Source organism: Poecilia reticulata, linkage group LG2 (assembly GCF_000633615.1).
Source record: "Poecilia reticulata strain Guanapo linkage group LG2, Guppy_female_1.0+MT, whole genome shotgun sequence".
Classification (NCBI taxonomy): domain Eukaryota; kingdom Metazoa; phylum Chordata; class Actinopteri; order Cyprinodontiformes; family Poeciliidae; genus Poecilia; species Poecilia reticulata.
In genome coordinates this window covers 29,282,732-29,307,492 of record NC_024332.1, presented here as the reverse complement: position 1 = coordinate 29,307,492, position 24,761 = coordinate 29,282,732, and the positions used below count along the sequence as shown (strand labels likewise).

Below are 24,761 nucleotides of genomic sequence, written 5' to 3'. Positions count from 1 at the left end.
AAAAAAAAAAAAAAAGATGAGAAGTTGCCTTTGAGTCGTTAAAGTTTTTGTGTGACAGTCTATTTTAGGAACAAATGTGGGTTAAATTAACAACATTCCTTTCACCCTCAGCTCTACTTTAAGCTGAAATGGTGTGTCAGATAAAAATTTAAAGGGAAAAAAAAAATCCTTTTCATTATTACTGCCGAGACTGTCAATGTGCCCAGTTTCAGTATTTAGGTCACACTGAGCCCAGTAACAGCTTCAGAGTCCAGAACTCAGGCAGCTATTTGAGTATTTATATTTTATTTTATTCATGACTTGGCACATTTAGAACTCCAGAGTTCAGGTATTCTAGGATGAGTATTAAATGCCGACCGGAATAAATCAGAATAAGGTTACACATGCAACTGCATTCAAAGGATGGAAAAGGGGGCCTGCATAGACTGGCTATTTATACACATTTAACCAAACTAGTTAGATTATTCTTAGAACTTAGAACTTGTAAAACACAAATAGTGTCTGTGTTTGTATCAATATAATTTATTTAATAAGATTAAATTGTGGAAACGTCATTATCTGTGAACTTTACAGTGCAGAACAAACTACTGTGTAAATATTCTGTAATTGCATTTTCAGATAAAAAAAAWWAWTWAWTWAAAAMSSYKRARRAAARRAAWYYTKRAAWTTKRAMCYKGRAAAWWARRAWYTTKRARRRKTWAWTTWWTKGRWKRMMRKWWTTTTTTGTTGCCACATTAGTTCATTTCAAGTGGAAACATCGTGCTTTTAAATCCTTCATTACATTTAAATCATTCARTTGTGGCCTATATAACGTTTAACTCCAACTCATTTTGGTACTGTCTCTTTAAATGTAAACGAGGCACTTCATCACAGAGCATTCCACTCCACCCTGTTCTGCCATTTTTGTAGTTTGACAGAAATGTGAAAATCTAGCAGTTTAATACCAAATTGATCAAAAGATGTCAACAATATTTTAWCAAAAACTACCAGTTAGATTTTAAATCCATAAATCCTACCATAATATGAATGAACACAACTTATAAACAAGGCCTCAATATAGGTAGCAAGTGCCAACAACGTCACTGAATGCATTTGACTCATACCAAACAGTTTACGTAATAATATTTTTAGACAAAATTTCCCTGCAAATCTTTTTTCGATTCTGGCAGAGGTTGCTGAAGCATTCACACAGTTTGGATGGTGCTTATTTGCGCAAAGAAAGACGACTTTCCTCATTTATGTGAGTGAATTTTCAAGAAAAATAACATTTAACCAAGGACTTTGAAAATGTTCTGATACATGGAGACGATGTTATCAGTTGTTTTATTAATGCTGCTCATTTTAAATTTCATTTTATAGTAAAGACAACCACAAACATTCTCAACCTTAACTCAAAAGCAGGTTTTAGGAGCGCAATTCATCACACTTAGTTAAATCCAGGATGCTTTTAAAAGAAAAAGTGAAACCCATAATCTTTTCTTATTGCAAAGAACAAAAAAACTGTTTTTTTTTATTACAAAACCCCATGTTTATTGTTCAACAAGAAATTAATATTATTTTACTTATTATGGCCTGCGCATCAAAACATTTGAGCAGCATAACTTAAGCTGTTGCCAAAGGGTGATGCTTAATCAGAATCAAACAAATGCAGTATGTTGCATTATAATAATAATAAAAAAATGAAATTATACATAGATTTTATTCAAAATATCTAATTTATGCACTGCTGGTGAATGTATAAACCGCTCCTGAACTTGAGCTAACTTGAGTTAAGGTCCTACTTGSCCCGCAGCCAGGAGTGGACCCTAACCAACCACAAAATCTGCTTGTGCCTCTGGCCAGTCTTGACTGAAGTTTTGCATGAAAACAGAATTTAGAATATTTATATCTTTTTTTAAATCTTATCATTATTAGTTTTTCTGCAGCAAAAATGCCTCATGAAGCTCCACTGCAAAAACACAAAATGTTAGCAAGTATTTTTTGGTGTAATTTCAAGTGCAAATATCTTAGTACACTTAGAGTATAAGACAAAATTAACTTGGTGAAAAGTAACTTTTCACCAAGAAACATGAAATTGTTTTAAGTAAATAATCGCTCGATATTGAATTAAAAAAAAAAGTACAAACTCCCCATTTTTCCTATAAGTGACAAAAAATTGCCATTTGAGCTACTCTTTCATCAATACTAAGAAATTATCAACTTCACACAAGCTCTTATGTCTTGCTTAAAGGTTACCTGCAAGTTAATTTTGTATTATTTCACGAGTACTAAGATATTTGCCCTAGAAACTAGACCATAAGTAAGTTCTTGTGTTTTTTTCCAGTTGGTGACTGATGAAGAGTCAGACAAAGAGGAAAATCAAAGGTCAGTACTGCTTTCTGTCTGTTACTCCTACAACATGTTTTTCAATTAAATTTCAACACCTGTCAGTATCTGAATTCCAATTTTCCAAGGCACACCCCCAGGCAGCATGGTCTGAAGTCGAAAGAGGGTTCACATGAAGACATTTACACACACTCTGAATCAAGGGCCACCACCCGCTTTGAGACTGGGAAACACTTCACAGGTACAGAGTAACACAAAGGGCTACTTGTTTGTTAAAGACACATTTTCTTGGCTCAGTCTTTATAACAATAATACATATGATTACATGCAGTCTCATCATGTTAATGGGACTACTCACAATAGTTATCAGTAATGATTTACCATGGCAGATATGGTTAATTGCTATTATGTGATCAGAAGTTCTTAGTTCAGAGTTTTAAGTTTGATTCCCTTTTGGAGTTTTTCTGTGTGATTCTAAATTGCCCACAAGTGACGGACAGTATGGATTATTGCAGTAGCACCAGCAGCTGTACGGCTGTATGCACCGACTACATTGAGATTTTCCTTTAAATAATAATAAAAAAAAGAATAGTTATTGTATGTTTTACTATCTAATGCACTTTACTATTTACAAAATTGTAGAGAAAATAATATATTTTGTGTCAAAACATCTTGTACATAATAGCGCACATCAGTGTGAGTCAGTGGGGATGGGCACGCCAAAGACTAAATATTATTGGTCAATTTAACTTTTGTTAATTTTTTCGCTTTTTCTGTGAGCTAAAAATGAATGAGCTCCTCCCGTTGTTCTAAGATCCCGTGGGAGCTTTCTTTTTTTTACCGTGCGCGGTTTTGACGTGGTCGCCGGTTTTTTTTTTTTGTTGTTGTTTTTTTCGTGAACTGAAAAGCTGACAGGTTACCCGTAGGAAAAAAAAAACGTTAGACAGATCAGGTCTCAACTTTTATGAAATCCAACTTTCTTTATATCTTTAAAATGATATCGGCACAAACGAAAATTTTTGCTGCACAGACCAGCACAGACATAGCACYAACGTTTGACACTAATTTTGTTTGATTTCATAAAAGTGGGGGGGCTGGTTGACCTTTTGACCTTTACACTTTCATTAATATCTTCAAAGCCAAAGCAGCASAAACGAAAATGTTTGCTGCACAAACCAGCACAAACRTAGCCGAGTTGATTGACACCCATTTTGTCTGATTTGAAGAAAGTGGGGTACTGGTTGACCTTGGATGACCTCTAGAAACATTTCTTTATATCTTTAAAATGATAGCAGCACAAATGAAAATTTTTGCTGCACAAACGTAGCACAACGTTTGACACCAATTTTGTCTGATTTGAAGAAGGTGGGGGGCTGGTTGACCTTGGATGACCTCTAGAAACATTTCTTTATATCTTTAAAATGATAGCGGCACAAACGAAAATTTTTGCTGCACAAACCAGCACAAACGTAGCACAAACGTTTGACACCAATTTTGTCTGATTTGAAAAAGGTGGGGGGGCCAACTTCACTCAGGTATCGGAGAGTAGCACAAAACTATCACTGCACCTGACCTGCAAGAGCACAACCACCTCCCCAACGCAAAACCAGCACAAATCCAAACCACGAAAGCAGCGGTCTTTTTTTTTTTTTTTTTTTAAAGATGCTAAATAATAAAGACATGAAAGCGAAACCTTACCCGTGTGATCCACGGAAAGAGGGGCGATGTTGATTCCCAGGTTCAGGTGGTGTCAGACGTCCAGAGGAGGAGAAGGTGAAGCAAGATTGTTTGATTAATTTCTACTCTTTTGGGGAACGTTTCGACTAGATTCAAGTGTTTAACCCGCAGTCTGAGTCGCTCAGTAGGAGCTGCAGATGTCTGCCATCCGGTGACCCACCAGAACCGCGCGCACGGTAAAAAGCTCAGCCGGGATCCAAACGACCGCTGTTAGAACTACGAGTGGGATTCAAACTCCGCTCATTCATTTTTAGCTTGCAGAAAAAGCGCCAAATAAACAAAAGTAAACTGACCAATAACAGTTAGGCTTTGACGTGATGTGGGTCCAGCCGTACAGCTGCAGACGTCTGCGCATAATTCTGAACTTTAACCCCAGAAAAGAGTTGTATACATACAGCAAATTATTTTTAACCGTTTTTATAATTCACTTAAAAAAAATCTAAAAATAAGTATTATTTCAAGGTAAAAACATTTAATTGAATCTTTTTTTTTTTTGACAGTGCTACCTAATGACAATGGCTATTTTTAGAACTTGGTCCCCTTGGGCGACCGGGTGGGTGCCTGCGGGCACCGTGTTGGTGGCCCCTGCTGTACCATATTACAAGCAGATTAAGGTTTTACCATAATTTCCTTTAATTCATCTGTGTTGTGAAATCTTTATCAACATTACAGAACACGTAAAAAGTTTTGTCATCTCAAGTGACTTTTCGGATAACGAGTCGTCCGCCACAGAATTGGAAGGTGAAAGAGGAATGAGCTACAACAGCATCTTCTCTTTCAATGTGAGGAAGGAGAGACTAAAGGTGACGTCACATGTTAAATGTTCAAATTGCAGTAAAAATGTGTAAAAAGCCTTCAGGTGAATGTATCTGTTGTAGCACTAGCACAGTCTCACGCTAACAAACCATAAAGGGATGGTATGTATTTTCCAGGCGCTTGGTGGCATTTATAGCACAGCCAAGTAACCACCTTCAGTTGTTATAAAAATGCTGCATGTAGCAAAGATGACTTACAAGAAATTTGACTTTGTGGTTTCACACCTTGAAATTGGGTTTCTGTCTCTTTAAGAAGCTCCTGCTTTTTCATCACAATAATGTTTCTATTTAACAACCTTTCTTAAGAGCATTGCACTGAGTAGTAGTTAATCTGATGAGGTCAGCAGACTAACAGTTCCACCAGGTGTTTGCTAATCGCTGCTGCCGCTAGTCTGCGGGAGCTAAGTGGAGGGGGGAGGGTTGCTCTGTGAGGCAGAAGCTCAGCTGGAGACTGAATGCTTTGTGAAATAGGCTGTGCTTTGTAGGAACAAGCATATAGGTTGCCATGTGAGATGGATTAGTAGACATTCTGATCAATCTAAGAGTAAAAAATTAAGAAATGTGTTATYTGCATTGACCTTAAAGAGATTGTTAGGGGTACAAGCAATTGTGGCGCTGGTGGGGTTATAAAAAGACGCATACTTTTTAACAGGATTTTACAATGCACTCAAATAAGATCCCTCTTACTGCTGCTGTTCTATGCATCTCCAACTGAACATGAATTTATCCTACGGCTTTTCACACATCTGCATTTACACACTTATTCTTAATATGGATAAATTAAGAGTAAGTGAAACTTCCTTCTTTGCATCAACAGACGGTGCCGTTTATCAGACGCTACAAAAATGGCAAAATTTTCTGTTTGGTCTTTCAAGATGGAACTGGACATGTGTGGTATCCTCTCACGTGAGGCCTGACGATAAATTGCCGCTTTGATACGAGTAGAACGTTGTCTCCTTAATCATGMTGGAAAGCTACCCAACGGGAAGACTTGCTATCCTYGCRGCAACGTCGCATTCAAAGAACTCGTCTTGCGTGGTGGTCCTGGAGAACAAAATCTATGAGCCACAGATTAAGGCGCTTTTTACCAGCAGTGAGCAGACCTGCTTTCATGAGAATGGCAACATTTGGTAAGATTTTCTATTTCATTTGCAGAAAAAATCTGCATCCATGAGTCACTAAGATCTTTCAAGCGATACCCTTTCTCCGCTAGGGTTAATCTTACTTCAACAGGAGGCACGTTGTTCAGTGAGACGGGACATGTGAGGAAACGCTGGAAGTGGCAGGGGAATGAGCAACATGTTCATGCTCCCCCCTGCCAGCCATTCCACCTCACCCTAAGCCCTTTTCTTGAAGTCCACATCCTATCCCAGGAAGACATCAGCATCCTTTTCAACTCCAATAAACACACTGTGGAGGTCATCAAAGTGGCTAGTGTGACCGTAAGTTGATGCGTGACCCCAATTTCAGACCTAAATCACCCCTTCTGCCTTTGCATTTTTTTAGTTTTTTTTATTTGCTTTTTGTAGACAAAACATGTCAGCAAGCAAGCAGCGCCAGTGCATGACTCGCTTAAGTCTTATCTGAAGCAGAAGAGTGCAGAGATCAACGCGCTGCTCCAGAACATCCAGTCCCTCGCCACCTATCAAAGCAGCGAAACTACACCGACGGTCGACCCTCATCCTGCAGATGGAACGGCAGCAGCTGCCAGTGAAACGGCAACACTGCCAGGAAGACCCCCCAAAGAGGGCAATGTCCTTCAATAGGATTTTCTCATTTGTGTGAAACGACTTGAGCCGCGGCGTCCCTTGAATTTGAATTTAACGACTAAGTGCTTTTTAGAAATAAAGCCAAGTAACATTAATAACCTCTTCTTTTATTAAGAATGTCCATAAATAGAAGACCTCTACAAATCAATTTACATGGGACAAACCAAAGCAAAGAGTACACTGATGACACATCCGTTCTTCATGTAAGAGCAAAATATACTGTGTGAGAGTAAATGCTGAATTTACCAAGTTATAAAAGAAGTATAAAAACACAAGTTTTCAGTTTTGCTTTTCAAATGTGCAACTAAACAACAAAAACATTCAAAGTGGAGGTTGCAGGTGAGAAGGTTTGTGAAAACATCCATCTCTGCTCTGATTAGAGAGAACAAACTTGCCGGACCTGACTCACCCATGGTACAGGTCATCATTTGGCTACACAGACGGAGACTAACAATGCCTTAGCAAAAGTATGAATACTCCTTCACTTCTTCAGTTTTTTTTTTCTACCTTGTAACAACAAATTTTGGGGCATTAAACAGATTTTATGCACCAACAGAATTCTGTTCAATTGTGAAGTGGAAGGAAAAAGACATCAACATGTTTTGTAAGAATAAATCTGAAATGTATGACAAGAATTCATTTTCCCTTTGTAATTTCTATCACTAGTGCTCATCTAGATACTGATATTCTCACCCAATTTTTCTGTACCAAGTAGTTCAAGCTCAATCAAGAGCATCTGTGAGCAGTTTTCTTTTTTGTATTTTAAAGCTTATAGATTATATAGATTATAAAGCTATAGATTTAGTTCCAGTAACACATGAAGATGCTTTGTTCTTAGCTATTCCACCATAGGCCCAGCTAGATGTTTAAGGTCGTTTTGCTGGAAAACAAACCTCTGCCTCCCCTCTCGGGTCTTCCCACAGCAAGATGCTGCAACCGCTATGAGTCATGGTAGGGATCGAATATTTAGGATATTTTACATGTAGTGAAAAAAAAAACAATTGTTGCTCTCATTTAAAACACAATAGCTTATACAGATTTGGTACATCCCTATCATGTCTTAAGACAAACTGTACAGGACGTATTTTGGTGTTCTTGCAACTCCTTTACAAATGACAGTTATGAAGCAGCTAAATGGTGGATTTTACTGCTTTTTACCATTTTTTTAAAGAAAAATATGCAAGTTGTGTATGTATCATTTTCCCCTCCACTTCACAGTGATGCACTTCCTTGTCTCAGTCAACAAAATATTTGAAGGTCAGTAGTTGCCATGTGACGAATGTGAAAATGTTTAAACTGGTATAAAGACTTTTGCATGGTAAAATAAAGAACAAAAATATTTTTGCAGCATTTTCCTTCCAAACCAAAGAAGGGAACTGGGCATATGACTGTGACTTACTGACCATTGGTTGCTAACTGGCTTTAATAAGTCCGTCATGTCCTCATTTTTAAATCCATACCCCATCTTTATATTACCACCAAAACTGTTCCACAATAAGAGATGCAACCGTGATAATAAACCCACCACTCTAAGTAGGAGTAACTCTAAGACCCTTTAATTTTTTGCACAACAGGCTGATCTTGAAAAGTCCTTCTCAACATGAGTACCCAAACCTTCATCTGATACTTTTTTTTTTTTAAAAACATCCATCCAGCACTCCCGTCCCAGCAGGTAGCACAGGTGCAGGGTCTTTTCTGGTCATTCCGCCCCCTCAGCCTCCGGGTCATGACTGAAGCGCCGGCTTCACGCCGCCATCGAGAGGGTGCATCGATTCACCGAACATTACTTATTCACAGACAGCAGCAGGTTAATCTGAAATAAAGCCGTGGAAAGTGATGAGTGCTCGCTGGGCATGAGCTGATGCACTTTATTAAATGTATCTTTCCTGAAGTTGGCTTGAAGCACTTTCAGAAGCTGGAGCATCATTATTTAAAATATCTAAAGCCCCTAAAGGCTGTGCTAATCCCACAGAGCTGTACCTGCTCCATAGATGGACATGCAATGATTTGAAGGTCTTCTCCACTGTATTCCTCCTGAAGCAAAGTGTGCAGTCTTTGGAAAACCTGCTGGATGTTATTCTGTGTGGAAAAAAAAAAAAAAAGGAAAAAAAAAACATCCTATTACTGAGTGCTGGAGGGAAATTAAACCACATTTCCATCTGGCCTCTGTCCCCTTACTATCCCTGTTTCCATGTCAACCAGTGAATTTTGTTTCTCTCATTCAGCCTCACCTGGCACCTTGATGAACAGTACACAGGCAGCACAAATATTTCTCTATTAGAGTTCAATCACACTGACAAAATTTTTGGCGAGAGGCTCCATCTCCGTGCCACATTAAAGCAAAAACAGTTATCCTGAGAGTCGACGGCAAACAAAGAGCTGCTGTCGCCGCCTCTCCAAAAATTCAACAACGGTCCTCTTATCTCAGCAGCTAATTTCCACGAATGAATGGATGAATAAGAACACGAGTAAGACCTAACATGATAAGAGGTTTGTTTACATGACGGAAAAATTTGCACAACAACAGAATTATATATAGTGCCAGTAAATACTTCAAAAACACTCAGAATTAATGTCATATTAATTTGTGTGCTCTTAATGATACATTTAAACAGTTCTTTTTTTTTCTCCCCCCCACCACCTTAAATAATATTTTTTATAGACTAGGCATAAAGACTTGTCTACTAAGGGTGCCCACGATTGAATTTATACTCAATTTTATATAACCCGCAGAGTCCGTGCGTCAAAATTACTCATAAGGGCTTAACTATAAAAATACATCATTACAAATATTTGAATAAATGTCCTTGAGGAAGGTGTAGAGAAACCACACGTTTTATAGCAATCATCAAGCTTCTAGCCCACATTTGACGACGTTTCTCATCAAATCTGGTGGAGTTAATTTAAATTAGCTGGATTCCTGTAAGGTTCCTGACTTCAAAGCAGAGTCCATAACTTTGAGGTTAAGTGCTTCCAGAGGCTTAATGTTAGCCTGCTTCTTCTATTCAAAGACCAATGTTCCTGTTAAGAACCATTGCCCTGTTGGAACATCTAGTTGTGTTCAACCACAACCCACAGTATGATTCTGCCACCGCCATGGCCTCCTTGACTTAATTGTTGCCATTTCTGCAACAATTGTTTCTTCAGACAAGAAAGGAGTATACTTGTTTCACAATTACATGTACTGTCAGTAAATACTAGAAACAAGTATACTCCTTTCTTGTCTGGAACTACAGCAGAAGGCATTTAGTTTGCCAATGTGGGCAAGTGTAAACTGCAGTGAAGCTTAAGAGTTTAACTTCAGACCAGACGCATCTTTTCTGGTCAGCATTTATCAGTTCATCCTGATGTGAAACATGATGCACTATAAACAGTGATAGTGGTGTTCCATCTTAAGATTTATAGACTTTCCTTTCTTTTGATTATAGAAACTTAGCTCAATGATGCCTAAGAAGCAGGATAAAGAAGGAGGCATTTTGGGAGCAAAGTGATGCATCTTATCAGTTGATGTGCATCAACTGGTGCGTTTAACACACCTAAGATGCTTTGCATTGAAGTGCTTGCAGGAGAAAAAAAAAATCACTGGACTCCAGCTTTGGATAGTCCAATGTGAAGCATCACTGCTTCTGAACAGAACAGGTTCAGAACGGATCGCTGGGCGCTCTGCCTCATAGCCTTGGGTGCTGACAAGCGACGAGACGCAGCCAAAGTGGACCGTTTGATGGAAAAGAATGGGGCACATTTTTCTTGGCAGATGACCGACACAGCTGATCTGTGTTGTCGTTAATAGTAATGTTCTAGAATGGCTCCAACCTCAATGCGTTTTGTTTAAACGCCAAGGCTATCGCTGGAAACCAACTTGTTTTGAATAAGTGTGGCCAAACATTTGAACCAGGACCCAGATTGGCCAACAAAACACCTGTGGTTTTTCTTCAATTAACTAAAGGACATTTGCTAAATATTGTGTATGCACATTATAGCCTGCAAGTATATTTTTTTACTGTATGGATTTAAGAAAATCCACAGAAAATTCTGACTTGTGCATCCAACTGTAGTTGGATCAAATATTCACTCATGATGAATGCATAAAAACCACAACAGTATCCTCTACAATAGCAAAGAGAAGTATTGTAACTTCAGCAATCTGATGACACTCTGTAAATAATGTAATCTTATATAACTAACTGAAATTGAAATTAAACTTGCACTGTGACAGCACGGTAAAGCCAGACAGTAAATAAGGAAGCAAATAACTTTTTTTAAGCCGTTATAATGACTTAAAAAGAAACCAAGTCATCCAGTAAATGTCAACCCTGTGCTTTTCTGCCACCCACCCGAACAGGCTTAAAAAGGATGAACTCTGTGTCTCTGTTGGCCAAGTACAAGGACATGCTCTGTAAAGTGCTCGGCAGCTTGCTCTTCATCACTCGGTATGTGGCCATCACTATATCGTTGATCTTTGCTGAAAAGAGAGGGGAGAGGAAGAAAAAAAATGTATATGCTGAAAAAAAGACAAAGAAAAACACTGGCATAACCTCTAGCATTTGCCATATGGGCCTTGATGAATTGCTTCATGGTGTTTTCCTGAGACAAGTCTTACCTGGCTGAGCCCAAGGTTGCTGAGACAGGCTGTAGGTGGGACCACCTTGGACGGCCATCGTTTTCAGAGCTGAAACCTGAGCAGAGCCACAACAAAACGTTACAGCTTGACAAATAGCAGAGCTGCCAACTCATCTGTTTTTGTTTGGAAATAAAGGGGGGAATAAATAAAACACTTACCCCAATTTAAACAAAATACATATTTAAAAAAAAAGGCATTATTTCACACTTAGCTGAATTAGAAAACCTCGACAACAGCAGAAGCCTTCTTTAGAAGCTTTTCACTTAGGTATTAAGACCTTCTGAGGCAAGTGAATAAACAAATGATTACAAAAAAAATAAAAAATCAAAAGCTGAAAAAAAATGAAGGTCGAAATGAGCTGTTTTAGCCTGAGGCTAAGTCTGCCTTCGCTCTAACTGTTACCTTGGTGAGAAACTCCTCAAGGTTCCCCACAAAGATCTGAGTCTGCTGCTGGATAAACTGCTCACAGCTGAACTTCAGGTGTCGGTCCACATCCTTCTTTGAGTCAATGTAGTGCTCTTTTATCTCTGGTGTTCCCTGGGGGGGTCGTAGAAAAAAAAGGATTTAGTGCTATTAAGCAGGAGCTCCCTTAGGCGGGGTGCTATCAAAGCACATAAAATGAATAGTATGTTTAGTATGAAAGGTGAAGGGAGACATAAAAAGAAAAAAAATTACTCTACCTCCAACAGGAATTCAAGTATGGCATTGTGACTATTGAGTCGGAAGAATTTAGGAACAGCCTTGGGGTTCAGGATTTTGAAGGCAGCATCTTAGAACAAAGCAAGAGAGATTAAATCTGAGTTGGTGCAGAATTAGAGTGCCATCTAGTGCTGGAAAATGTAACAAGCCAGTTAACGGAGATGAGGGCGATAGGAGGAGCCACTCTTGCCCTGAGAGGCATCGGTTAATGTACGTTATGTTGCTGGATTACAATTTCCACATTAATTGCTGCCACCGGTGCATGTGATAGGCACAAGTTGCTTAATGAGCGTGAAAATGTAATGACTGGCTTTATGGAGCTGAACACCAACGTTCCCCTCTGCCTTTAATTATCTTACCTCGCGTTTTTTTCAGGTCCAGTGAGATTTCCTTGATGGCAAAATCAGTGTGAAATGGGGCAATCTGTTCACGCAATATCAGCAGGTGCTTGATCAGGAAAAGTTGCCCGTCTATTTGAGTCTGCAGGAAGGGAAAGCACAGTGATACATCTGCTGACTGTCTAAACTACGGCGAACACAAAAAGACACAGGGATACGAAAAGACAGGATGATAAGCGAAACGGCTGATCATTAGCTGCGGATTAACCGTAGCCAGAATATGAAGGGAGTTAAAATCAGCAAGTAAAGCTTTTGTGGGAAAAAAAAAAAAGAAACATCAACAACATTGGGTGGGAACACGTCCCCCTGAGATTAATGCTGCTGCTTTAATTTAAAGTGGAAGGTTGAAATGCCACTGAGCGCTAGACACTGACAGCAAATTTGGAGGTGAGAAAAGCCCATAAATAAAGGATGGGTTTGCTGAATTCTCTGCGGAGCTTCAGAACGTCTAAATTATTAAATTAAAAACATAAATAATTTCCTTTATATAAAAAATAATAGCTAAAATAAAAACATGTCAAAAACAAAAATGTAAACAAACTAAAATATAGCAACATTTAAATAAAGTCAAAACAAAAATTCTGACAAAAATACATATAAAAAACAATAAAACAAGCATTTAGATAAAGTGATATAAAACATACATTTTGCAAAGCACCACATAAAATCACGTAAAATAACAAAATTTACAGGATTTTACTTCACTGTAGCTAAAGCCAATGATTTCACAAGCAGCTGATTTTAAAGGTTACGCTATGAGTGAAACATTCATCATCAATCTTTCAAAGTTCACAGAAAGAAAAAGTTTATTTTTTGTGAGCTGATATTATCATTATAAAAACCTATAACCACATAATAAACTTAACAGAACATGCCAACCTTGTTTTTAAGGATGATATCAGAGGCTTTAAGCAGCGACTGGATGCAGGCAGATAAGGCTTCTTGAGATAAACCCTGAAATACTGCTCTCTAGAAAAAAAAAATACAAAGACTTGGTGTAAAAAAAACAAGTAGATGAAATGGAAACAAACTAAAAGTAAACGCTACAAATCCTGCAGCACTTTAAATTAGTTTCCCATAAACATGGAAGTCTTACATCAATGCATCTGTAGAGCTTGGACAAACAAACCAGGGTTCGCCTGACAGTGGGGTACCACATGCCGTGCAGATCCGCGGGAGACACAGATGTCTGAAGTCGGGAGGGTTCCACATTGCCTGTTTTGGTGGAAAAATGAGAAGACAACATCAGGTAAATTATAGCAGTCCATGTTGGGAAAATAATATCCCAACCTGAAGACACAGACCTGCATTGCTGTTTCTTCTTCTATCGGCGTCTTCAAGCTGAACATCAGAAAACACAGACTCTTGTGACATCTGCTTCATCTGTTCCTCCTTCAAGCTCTGGGCAATTCTCTGTTGTTGACGAGAAGAGCAAGAGACAAGAGTTGATACAGCGAATACAAGGAAATACAGTTCTGGAAAGAAGTCAGTAACAGCTTTTAGAAGCTAACCAAAGTAAACGTTGCCAATCAAATCCCTGTAAGTTTTAGCAGTCAAAGACAAAATCTAACGTTTTTCTCGTGAAATGTGAAGATATTCACTCCTGAGGTTTCCCAACCTAAATAAGGAGTTAAGAGTTTTAAGAAAAAAGTAACTAGAAACAGAAGCTGGAGTTAGAATGTTTTGTTCTTCATCTTGATGTCAGTTTTTCTTCATAAAAACTGACATAAAATGAAATGCATCTGAGAGAAATAAAACGACAGAGAATAAACCACACAGACATCACAATACTACAGAGGCAAGAAGGGAAAATGCTTTGCAGCCCAACTCATTTCAGTGTTTCATAAAACTGCTTCCATAAATGATAAAATCATTTCTATTAATCAAAAGGAAATGAATTATGTTTGCCTCCAATAAGGCCTAAGGGCAAGACGTTTAAAAAAAGAAAAAAAAAAGGCTATTCCATTTCAGAAAAAAAGACTCACCTCCATCATTTCCAGTTTTTCAGGATAAGCCAGATCACCTGGAGCTGGGTTGTAACTTGTGATATCAGTCTGGATGTAAATGTGAGTCCTGTAGACCAGCCTCTCCTGAACGTCCTCCAGCATCTGCTTCACCACGGCATCAAAGGCGCCCAGCTGAGCAGCTACAAGACAGAACATGAGGTCAGTTTAGCCGGTAGCAAAACCACAACAGATTTATGTGTATATTTTAAAAGTTGCAGGCCAGCTTCGGTTCGCATTAAAGCATCAAAATGTAAACGTAACGCATCATGAGACCAAAGATTACGCCAAAATGTAATCATTCAGTAACAAACGTAAAATAAAACGCCGCAATGTTTCTCTCCAACAAGTAGCTGTTAGAAAAGCTGTTTAAATTCCCAATGCGATACTAATATGATATCATTTAATTCTAAAGCTCATCTTCAGAGTCAATTAGGTTTATTGCCATTTCTTCGATGCACATGATGCCTAGGAACTTAAAACAAACATTATATTCAATCATAGAGAATCCAGCCGGCTGGTGTTCAGTTCAGATTATTCAAATACACTCCAATAATATGTTCAGATTTTGATCCAGTTACATAAAGTACAATTTAATCTGAGTGTTAAACAAAACAATCAAATTCAGTAGGCTGTGATGCAAATCGAAGTGTTCTGCCTAGACAAATGATGAGAAAGAAAGATTTAAGAGTGGCATTAACCTTTAAGAGAGCTGTCAGTTTTATACCGTCTTTAACATGACCAAACTGAACTAAGATCAGCTCCTGGTGGCACAGTTAAACAGAGCATAGCCAAGTAGTGAATTAAAGATGTAATTTTTGAACCTTTCGGGATAAACGTTAATCTCTTCATGTGGAACCAAAGCTGTGACATTTACCCTCAAAGGTAAAAAAGCTTGTTGRCTGCTGTGTCATTGTGCATGTGAAGTTCAGACTTGCGTCTACTCTGTACATCACTCGTCATTAGTGATGTTCAGCTGCTCCCTGGCTTTAAGCTTCTCCATAACAATTTCCTATTCAGTTGAACTGCAACAACATTAATTGAACCCTTGGGCTCCAACAAGCTAAAACTCCACCTAGTTCCTATTGTTGCAGCACAAAGTCTTACTTTAGGAGTCACTTATAACATTAAAACTACAGCTGTTATACAGTTAATCATAGACTAAACAACTTTTGTCTTTAAACTGTGAGGAGTCTGTCAGCACATAAAACCAGAAACAAGATCTTTCTACCTGAATAAGGATTTGAGAAAAATAGAAAATCATTTAACAGAAAGAACCTCCAGCAGAACATGGCTCAGTGTAACCAGCCATCTCTAACAAATCCCACAGTCTTGGTTCATTTGAATATATTATGGTAGTCTGTCCTGAGGTTGTTTCTAAAGAAAAAAAAGAGGCTAAGCTGTATTTTTTGAAACAGTTTAGACTCTGTATCAGTTTAGACTCTAAAGTCTCCCCACAAGAGTCTCTAGACTTGCAAGAGCATTACGAAAGTTTATTTATTTTTTATTTTTCCTTTATCAAATACGTTTTTACTTCTCTGGGCATTTTGTAGTGTATTCAGTGCAATCCTGTCAAGACTGTACCTACTAAATATTTTAGCTGACCAATGTTTAACTTTTTCCTTGTCTCTGGTAACAGTTTGTTCTCAGCAGTAGTAAACATTTATGCCCCTCTCATTTTTTCTGCACAGGTTAAACTAAGACTTTTCTGACAGTAGCATGTCTGGCCTGCAGCCTATTCAACGTTTGTATTGAATTAAGGTGTTTATAATATAATTGCAACTGCTTAAGCTAACAATGATCGTAGTAGATTTAGTCAGTAATCTACTTGCAAACAGCTGAATGTTTTAAAGTGTTTTGCATTAAAATTATATTTTGCTCTAGTATGAATGCAAATATTTTTTTATGGAAATCAAAGAGACAAACAAATATCCTTTCTAAAGCATGTTCCTCCCAGTACTTTAAGTGCTTCACAATGCGGTAAATGTTGAAAAACAGTCGCTTTTACTGAATTTGCCGCAACACACACAAAAAAATAGGGACGATTTTAAAGATGTGGGTGCAACCATTAAACCGTGTCAACACACACACTCACAGAGCTTTGAAAACTGAGAAAATAGCTGCAGGCGGAATACTGGTAATTGTGACAGCAGCATGAGAAAACCTGATAAATCTAAACTCGCTTACATTTTAGATTCCTCTTCCACAGAGGTGTTTTATTTGAGCAAAGTGTTGTGCAGAGCAAATGTGGAATATAAAATGAGCAATCGGGTATTACAGTCTTTATCCTCAGCAAAGTGTAGTTACATATTTTAGGTTAAATGCACGCCACTCTGGCAGGAAGCTACAACAAAGACATCGAAGTGGCTTAAACAGTCATACAGCTGTCTCTTTTTTTCAATCTATAGTGCCTTAATGGCTTTTAATGGGGGAAGCCTTTGCTTAGACTAATATCTCTTAGGGATGAAACTAAATGAGCCTTTGGTTCTCTTCTTTGAGTTTAGTTCAGCATCTGTGAAAAAAATGATTTTGCTTCCAGGCTCAGAGTTAGAGGGTACACCAGCAGCAATATTGTTTAGTGAAAATGAGGTAGATGTAAATTACTTAAGTAAATTATGTCTCAGTTTTCATATTAAAGCTTCCGTACCCCAGTGAGCAGTTACTGTATAACTTCACAGCCATGTTTCAGTGGATCTTATCTGGAGTTTCACACCACAGACTGATACAAAGTGTTGTGTCATTGTGAAATGAAAATAATACAAAACTTGCTTTTTTTTTCAGGAAGGTCTTAAAAAACACCTTTTCCTGCTAGATTTAATTAAGATCCAGTGTAACCAACTAACTTCAAGAGCCACATATTAAAAACAACATGGTAGTGGCAGTATCATGCTGTGGAGATACTTTCTTCAACAGTTCAGGAAGCTAAACACACAACAATCATGAAAGAATCCATCTATTCCTGAAGTACATTTAATTAAAAGAAAATGGTAGCAGAAAATTATTCACAGGAACCAAGTAAAATACAGCCCCCTTCATTATCCCTCACTCCTAGGATGGAGGGACTCCCCATGGCAACAATGGAAACCAAACATTTTATAAACGAGACAAATTTCACAACACTTTAAAATTCTTGTAGCTCAAAGGTTTTTACACTCTCCTATAATGGTGATATAGCACTGGCTTTTTATTCAGGGACAGTTGGTATTATTTATATGTAAAGAATCAACAGTAAAGCAACACAAATCTATGGTTTGCTTGCCTTGTCATTTGAACAAAATCTAAAAAGAAACTATGTAGCATCTCCTTCCACTTCATAATAATGCACTGATAATTCAAAAATAATATTCCGCATTGATCTGCAACAGGAAATCAATTTAAGTTTCTAGGTTTATTGTGAGAATAAAATTGTTCTACATATAATACATATTGGAATATAAAGTATCGGATGAAATTGCATTATTTTTGTCTAGTTGTATGTCACAGCAGTTAAAGGTTACTTTTATGTTCATCTATTCATTATTATTATTACTTCATAGGGAAAAAAGGGTGGAAAAAGGTTAATGTGTGCAAGACCAGTGCACCCTGTGGTTTTCATGTCTAACATGTCCAATATATTGGCTTGACTACAGAGACCTCAAGAGTTGTCGATCTGCTGCGCTAGGAACAGGGAGTTGCGTCGGAAAGAACAACTTGATCTTCCTGTAGCTTTTAAAATGGTATTTCAGTAAAAAGTCAAACAGGGAAAAGCTACAACTAAAGTATTGGGATGTTTTATAGCTGAAATTACTGCTAGGGAAGAAGTGGGATTTATATGTGTAAAGTATCTCAGCAGCAGTATAATATTCCTTCCCGCCGATGTTTTGGCAAGAGTTATTTCTAAAATTTATGAAGAGGTATGACAGGGAATTATCAGAGCTGCCCATAAATTTTAAGCATTTAATTTTTGGGGGGCGTTGAACGTCCATAAAAATGGTATTCAAAATGGCAATAACCATTTTATTTTCAAGATAATGTATTGTTTTTGATAACATGAGTACAGTTAAATTTAGATACGCTTTTTACAATGGCGGACTCGCAGTCCCCTCCCAGTCAAACAACAAACAAAAACTTTTCCTGTTTTAGGTCTGTTAGGGTTACCAACATTTAATTTCAATATACATTCTTCTACTTTAAACGTTTACATGCATTTCCTAAATTAGCTTTTAAATTATGTGACAAACATTGATTAATTTTCCACAAGTTTCTTCAACTAATTTGCCTGAATGTAATATGATCAATAATATCCAACCTAATTTAGATCAAGCAGCAAAGATGTTTAAATAGTTTGTGGCGATGTACAGAAAAAAATAACACACAACTATAATTTTGAAACTCCTGAGCAGACTACTTGTAATTAAGAAAAGTTGTTAAGAATGGTTGATTAAAGGTGGGAACATAGCTGAAATAAAAAACTGGAAAAAATAAAGTTTTCAAGGACTTCAGTTTTGAAGAACAAATACCTCTGCTATAAAGAATGTTTTCATTTTCCCAGAAATAAAATTCTTTGTGAAGATTTAATAATACTTGAGAATTCAAAACAACTTGACTAACATCTAAAGTTTTTTTCTTAGAAGTTGTGTTCTGTTTGTTCAAAACAACAACAACAAATACAAACAGAGCATCTCAGTAAAGTTTGGGGGGGTAAAAAAAGTCACATTTCTTCATAAAATCAAAAGTAATTAACTGAAGAAGCCCAACAAATATATCAGAACTGCTAAAGACTTAACATCACAGCAAAAGTCATTCATCATATCTATTGTTGAATATCCTGTCCTTTTCACTGACTGAAAAAAGCTTTGGTGTTTTTCTTAGTGAGTGTTCCCCAACCCTGGTCCTCAGGACCCACTGTCCTGCATGTTTGAGGACTTCCCCTGCCGCCACACACCAGACTTAAATGAATGGGTGATTGACATATTTCTGCAGCAGCTGATGGCATGCAAAGGAGGTAAAGCAATAATTTCAATCAACTTTGATAGAGCAGGGTCACCTCTAAAACATGCAGGAGGGTTGTAGACCACTGTTCTAAATTATTTTCAGATTCTCCTTTGTTCCAGAATAATGTGCTTTGTACCTGCTGTCCTCAATTCCAGACTCAGAAAGGAAAAAAAGAATGCTATCCTATGCAGATGACACTAAGGTTTAAATGTAACTGTAAAAATGCTAAAAGACTACCTTCGACTCAAAAGTTGAAGGCCTTTGAGTTGTCTTAATAAGTCTTCATTTTCTGTATTTCTTTGAAAGAAGTACAAGGGTCTATACTGTTGCTTACCAATGTTTCTTCATTTGTGTACATGAAACCTTCAACCCATTAAAGAAATTTTAACATCACAAACATGGGCACGGTTGGTGATTTTAGCCTCAAAGGTCAGAAAAGTACAGTGGTGAAGCAGTCAGCAGAGGCAATTGGCCACAATATGTCAAATCTCTCAGCTAGCACACTTGCAGCAGCACAAATTGTTTGATTAGGTGACGCTTGATGCACTGAACACACTGAACACTATCAGAGGAGGGATAAGGCTGCTTTTAAATCTGATTAGGTTGTTTCCCCTCATGTGTATGTTCTATTTCCTGTTACAGGCAGGTAGCTAAGTCCAAATCGTGAGCACAGTATGCCTAACGATGAGTTTTAATGAGAGAAAGAGCTCGAACCTACCATTGTTTTGAACGTGGTCTTCCAACATCTCATTCTTTAGGATGCTGCACAGCTCAGACAGGGTTTCGAGGTGTATGATGTGGATTATCAGCGGCCGGAGAACATCGTACAGCGACAAACACAACTTCTCTAAAAGTTCGCTGTCAGAGATTAAAAATTACATTAGTGAAAGATTAAAACATTGATTTTAACACTCAAAAGTTTAAACAATCAACAATTACTCTGTGGAGTTCCCGCCCTAAGCAAACACAGTTCCTTCCTATTTGCTTACTGTAGCGTGCTGTCCATGTTCAGCTGCTACTACTCACTCTAATTTAGATGTAGGCTTGGTGAAGAACTCATTAAACAGCTGATGTTCATCCTGACACACATGAACCATGAAGGCACAGCCACTTCGGACCTGCAGACACAATTAGCCCATGTTCATAAACTCCAAATACAGGTCATTGCAAAAGCATGGATGCCCTATTAAAATATTTTACAAGCAAAAACATCACTATATTATAGTTTATATGATAACACGTGGTGAAAATGCTCTATTCCTCCTCTGTCTGAATCTGTCGTTGTATCCTCGGGCAAGACACTTCACCTGCCTTGCCTGCTGGTGGTGGTCAGAGGGGCCAGAAGGGCCAGTACAAGGCATTTACCATAAATGTGGTACAAAAAAATGTGCTTTGCATTTGTATTCACCCTCTTGACTCAATACCTTGCAGGACCACCTTTGGCATCAAATACACTTGTAAGTGAACCTGCTCTTCACATCTAGAAACTGCAGTGTTTGTCTATTTTTTTCTCCAATCTATTGGGTAAAATTTCAATAAAATACATTTAATTAGAATATGTTGTTGCAATGTGAGGACATGTAAAAGAGTTGAAATAACTCAAGTACTTTTGAAAGGCATTCAGCGCTAAGTAAATTGAAAAAAAATATATTTAATCTAGTTCCGTGCCAAGTTCTAGGTCAGGCATATTCACTCACAGTTTGAAAATGAAATATGTTGGAGGATATTCTAACAGGATTGTGTTTCTGCCAATAAATTTACTTGAATGAAAAGATCAACTCTCTTGACACCTGCTGAACACAATCTGAGGTCATGCTAATTTATCCGGCGCGTGGCTTTCTGCTTCCTCAAACACTCCAGAAAATGTCCCTGGGGCCGCATGCTGTCCTTTCCACGTAAACTAAAATGTCATCTTCCAATATCTAAAGGGCACCTCTGGTTTTGAACTCTCCATGCCTTACCAGAGCACAGTGGTCTTTGCTGTTTTGCTTGGTCAAGTCAGTAATGGTGGATGTAATGCAGGGACTGAGCAGCTGCTCTCTCTGGTCAAGATAACACTGGTGGATTTCATCTAGCAGCTGCTGGTACCTGCTCAGGTTGGGAGACAGAGAAGTCAATTTTAGAGTCTTATTTATAAAAGGTAGCATGAAGCCACTGCTTTGATAAAGAACAAAAAATAGTAATACTTACTCTGGGATCTTCTGTGCTCGCTGCTCTATCTGTTCAATCAGAGACTGAAGGGAGGAGATGTAGAAGTAAAATGTAATTTATTTACAGAAAATAACCAAATATAACAGGTTGAAGATATTCAGGAAATAAATATACTCACTCTAACTTTAGGCGCAGCAGCTCTAAATTTCACATAATAAAGTGTAAATGCATTGTCTGCATTAGTGAGACCCATTGGATCCTAAGAAAACAAAAACAAAGTATGACATGACTAATAATGTCCTAAAACCTGCAGATCTTTAAAAGTTTCAGCAGTGAACATTTAAAGTTATTTGCATTCATCTATACAGAAAAAAAAATATCTTCATACAAGATAAATATTACACAACGTTTCACTGTCATTGTTACAAATTACATGTAGCAACAAACAGAGTTTGCTAAAACCTACCAAGTGTCAAACTATGGAGACGGGGCACATTTATGCTACAACCTCACAGTATATAAGAATATACAAATAAAATAAAAAAAACATGGTTTCATTTTTTTATACCGAGGACAAAAAGCTGGCAACGAACATATATTCAACTTTAAGATGCAAATAAGTAAAAACTATTTAAAGCCTTAAAATGAAATTGATAAATATGGATTTTTTTTAAGATTTCAAAACCTACATATGATTAAAAACAGTACTGTGCTTATATGTGAATAGATAACAATAAGGAAATAGTTTTTTTTAAATAGTCCTTTTAAAAAAAGTGAAGAAAGCGATATATTTTATATTTGTTGGCATCATCGTCCACATTTCAAAAAAGGAAGACCTTATGCAAGTATAAGCAAAACTCGAATGTCTACAAGAAAAAAAGATACTTAATAAAAAACATCTAGTAAGCAACTAAGGAGGTAAACACACAGGCTTACATTCCAATCATAGATCACTTTTAAATTAATAATTTATCCTTACCCTTTTTGTTAACTGGCTTGTAAGAGATTGCATAGTGTTTACAATGTAGACCTTCATGAAGTGCATAGCTTTAGAGAGACACTGTTTAAATTTAGCAAAATAAACTGGATAATCCTTGAAATTAGGCTGTAACAAACAAAAAAAAGAGTTAGAAATAATTTGCGCAGATCACTTAAAAACAGACATTATTGGTTAAAATATGGATTTTGAACAGTCCCTGAGGACATCTATTATGTAACACAAGGCCACTGAAACACCAACTATTACATGCAGTCATGGATTACAACATACTATTCTGGATTTTTATAAATATAAATTACTACACATTACTTACATGTGATGAAACATATTCTATGCAATCATCCAATTTGGACAACATTGGTATAAAACCTTCACTATTTACAGATAAAGTTGGAGAATTCAGTTTCTGCAACAAAAAAAAAAGGAAAGATTAAAGTCATTTAAATACAAAGTATTTGTACTGTTATTGCAGTTAGTCTTGTCTGTGAGATTAAACAAGGTAAGAGGCTATTTTCTTTATTTTTTACATGAAGAATATTACACACCTAAGTTACTAAAACATATGTGTAATACAGTGTATGTTTTTGCAATATGCAGAAAAAAACGCCAGCCTACTGTGTTTATGTTTTCCAACTCATTAAAGTATGACAGTTTCTGTTGAATGCTCTCTGCCAGGTCAACAAGCTCTGACTGCAAGGTGAAAAACAAACGGTTAAAACAAGATAGGAAAAGTGTTCTTCCAATTTACTTTGTGCACCAACATACAAATATGAAGCATGTTGAGACTCATATTGAAAACAGATTAGAAATAAGATCTCAGAACAGCAGAGCAAAAAATGTTCCCTTTATCCTTTAACCATGTAACACTGTGGATCTTCACAGCATATAGTACTTTCAAGACTTCTACACAGTCACCTCTGGGTATCATCAATTCATCATCAATTCATTTACACAATTTCAGCTCAGTTTTATTCAGGTAATAAAAAATTTACAACTAGGCTTTTCAAGCTTCAAAAACTGTAGAAAAACAACTGAAATGCAATTTACAGACACTCTATGGGCAAGCGATCCATTTAAAAGGCTTCAGTGAAAACAACTGATTTGTCCTTACTTGTTCTTTGAGCAGCTGTTCACAGGCCTCATGCAATGCCCCGGTCTTATTGGACACAAACAGGTACTGTTTCTGAAGAGAATCCAAATGGTCAAGAGCTGCATTCACATCTTTCAGAATAGCATCACACTGTTCTTGGTAGCTGTTCAAATCATCTCTGGTTCTCCTAAATGAAAACAAAGAACGCTGTGATTTTTCTGAAAAAGTAGACAAAGTTATGTGGGTTACACTCATTGTAGTTTAACAGAGTTTGTGATGTGTCACAGAATTGACAAATACATTGTCAAGAACAAAACGAAAGTATATACAGAATGYACATAAGGACTAAATATTTTTAATAATAATGTTGGTTATGTTTTAGGTTCTGTATAAAATCTTAAATGTTTGTATTTCAGCACCTGTACTTTGCGCTCTCATCCAAGTCCATGTTCGTCTGCAACTTGGCAAACCAGGCAAAGAACTGGAGGGAAGCAAACAGCGTCATATTACACCATAGTCCAATATAGACAATGTTCCGCAGGGAAAGTTTAACTGGCTAAACTTACCTGCTGTGCAGTTTCTATCCTGTCATTTTCCATTTCGAGCATCTGAAAGCCTTTGAGAAGGACGTCCTCTGCTGAAGCAGGCACAGCTGCTGTGAACGGGGACTGCAAGGACCGAGACGACAGGCTGCACAGGTCCTCAATGGGCAGCTGCACAACAATACAGGACTCACTGACAAGGTTTCAGCTAACTTTGAGGATAGCCTGGTACAAAAACAATAACTAAAGCAGGCTATCAGCTAGGCTAAATTAAGCAAAAGTCAACTGAATGCAGCACTAAAATACACGAGAACTAATTCAGTGTCATACAGATGCAAAGTAATTGTAAAGTTAACTTCTCCAGGCATTTAGGAGTGGAGTTAGCGTCCATGTTAGCCAGCTAGCTGTGTGGAGTCTCCTCTCACCTCCGAGGGAACAGACAGCGTTTCAGCCGCAGCTCGGATCTCCAGGACAGAGTCCATTTGCTTCTCCGTCAGGGGGGCCGTGGCATCCGTGCGGCGGTCCCATAAAGACAGTTTCTCTCGGGTTTCCTTGTCTGTTAGATCCAGAAGCGACAGATCTGTGGACGCCATCGTCACTGAGACAGCACCAACGTCAGCAGCAATAACGAACAGGT

General features: G+C 37.6%; 3 protein-coding genes across 3 annotated transcripts in view; 1 reads left to right on the top strand and 2 right to left on the bottom strand.

The window, feature by feature from the left end:
* ednrbb (endothelin receptor type Bb) overlaps positions 1–4,438 on the bottom strand; it is a 25,665-nt gene extending 21,227 nt beyond the window's left edge. Inside the window, exon 1 of the mRNA XM_008400321.2 lies at positions 4,024–4,438. The gene's annotated coding sequence lies outside the window, so the exon portion shown is untranslated. The remainder of the gene's footprint in view (positions 1–4,023) is intronic.
* LOC103459053 (glutamate-rich protein 6-like) overlaps positions 1–7,644 on the top strand; it is an 11,604-nt gene extending 3,960 nt beyond the window's left edge. Inside the window, exons 5-11 of the mRNA XM_008400279.2 lie at positions 2,324–2,364; positions 2,454–2,566; positions 4,735–4,865; positions 5,695–5,771; positions 5,852–6,007; positions 6,091–6,319; positions 6,407–7,644. Of these exons, the coding sequence (XP_008398501.1) occupies positions 2,324–2,364; positions 2,454–2,566; positions 4,735–4,865; positions 5,695–5,771; positions 5,852–6,007; positions 6,091–6,319; positions 6,407–6,643 (984 nt within the window). The 3' untranslated portion in view covers positions 6,644–7,644. The remainder of the gene's footprint in view (positions 1–2,323; positions 2,365–2,453; positions 2,567–4,734; positions 4,866–5,694; positions 5,772–5,851; positions 6,008–6,090; positions 6,320–6,406) is intronic.
* Positions 6,738–24,761, bottom strand: cog3 (component of oligomeric golgi complex 3). Its single transcript, XM_008400334.2, has 23 exons — positions 24,550–24,761; positions 24,149–24,295; positions 24,002–24,063; positions 23,604–23,769; positions 23,108–23,182; positions 22,806–22,898; positions 22,472–22,597; positions 21,671–21,751; positions 21,532–21,575; positions 21,303–21,429; positions 20,368–20,459; positions 20,060–20,199; positions 14,350–14,510; positions 13,669–13,777; positions 13,461–13,579; positions 13,244–13,333; positions 12,326–12,446; positions 11,948–12,036; positions 11,670–11,804; positions 11,247–11,322; positions 10,981–11,108; positions 8,627–8,725; positions 6,738–8,459 (listed from the first exon to the last, which is right to left on the bottom strand). The coding sequence occupies exons 1-23, from the start codon at positions 24,715–24,717 to the stop codon at positions 8,430–8,432; spliced, it is 2,478 nt and encodes an 825-aa protein (XP_008398556.1). The 5' UTR covers positions 24,718–24,761; the 3' UTR covers positions 6,738–8,429.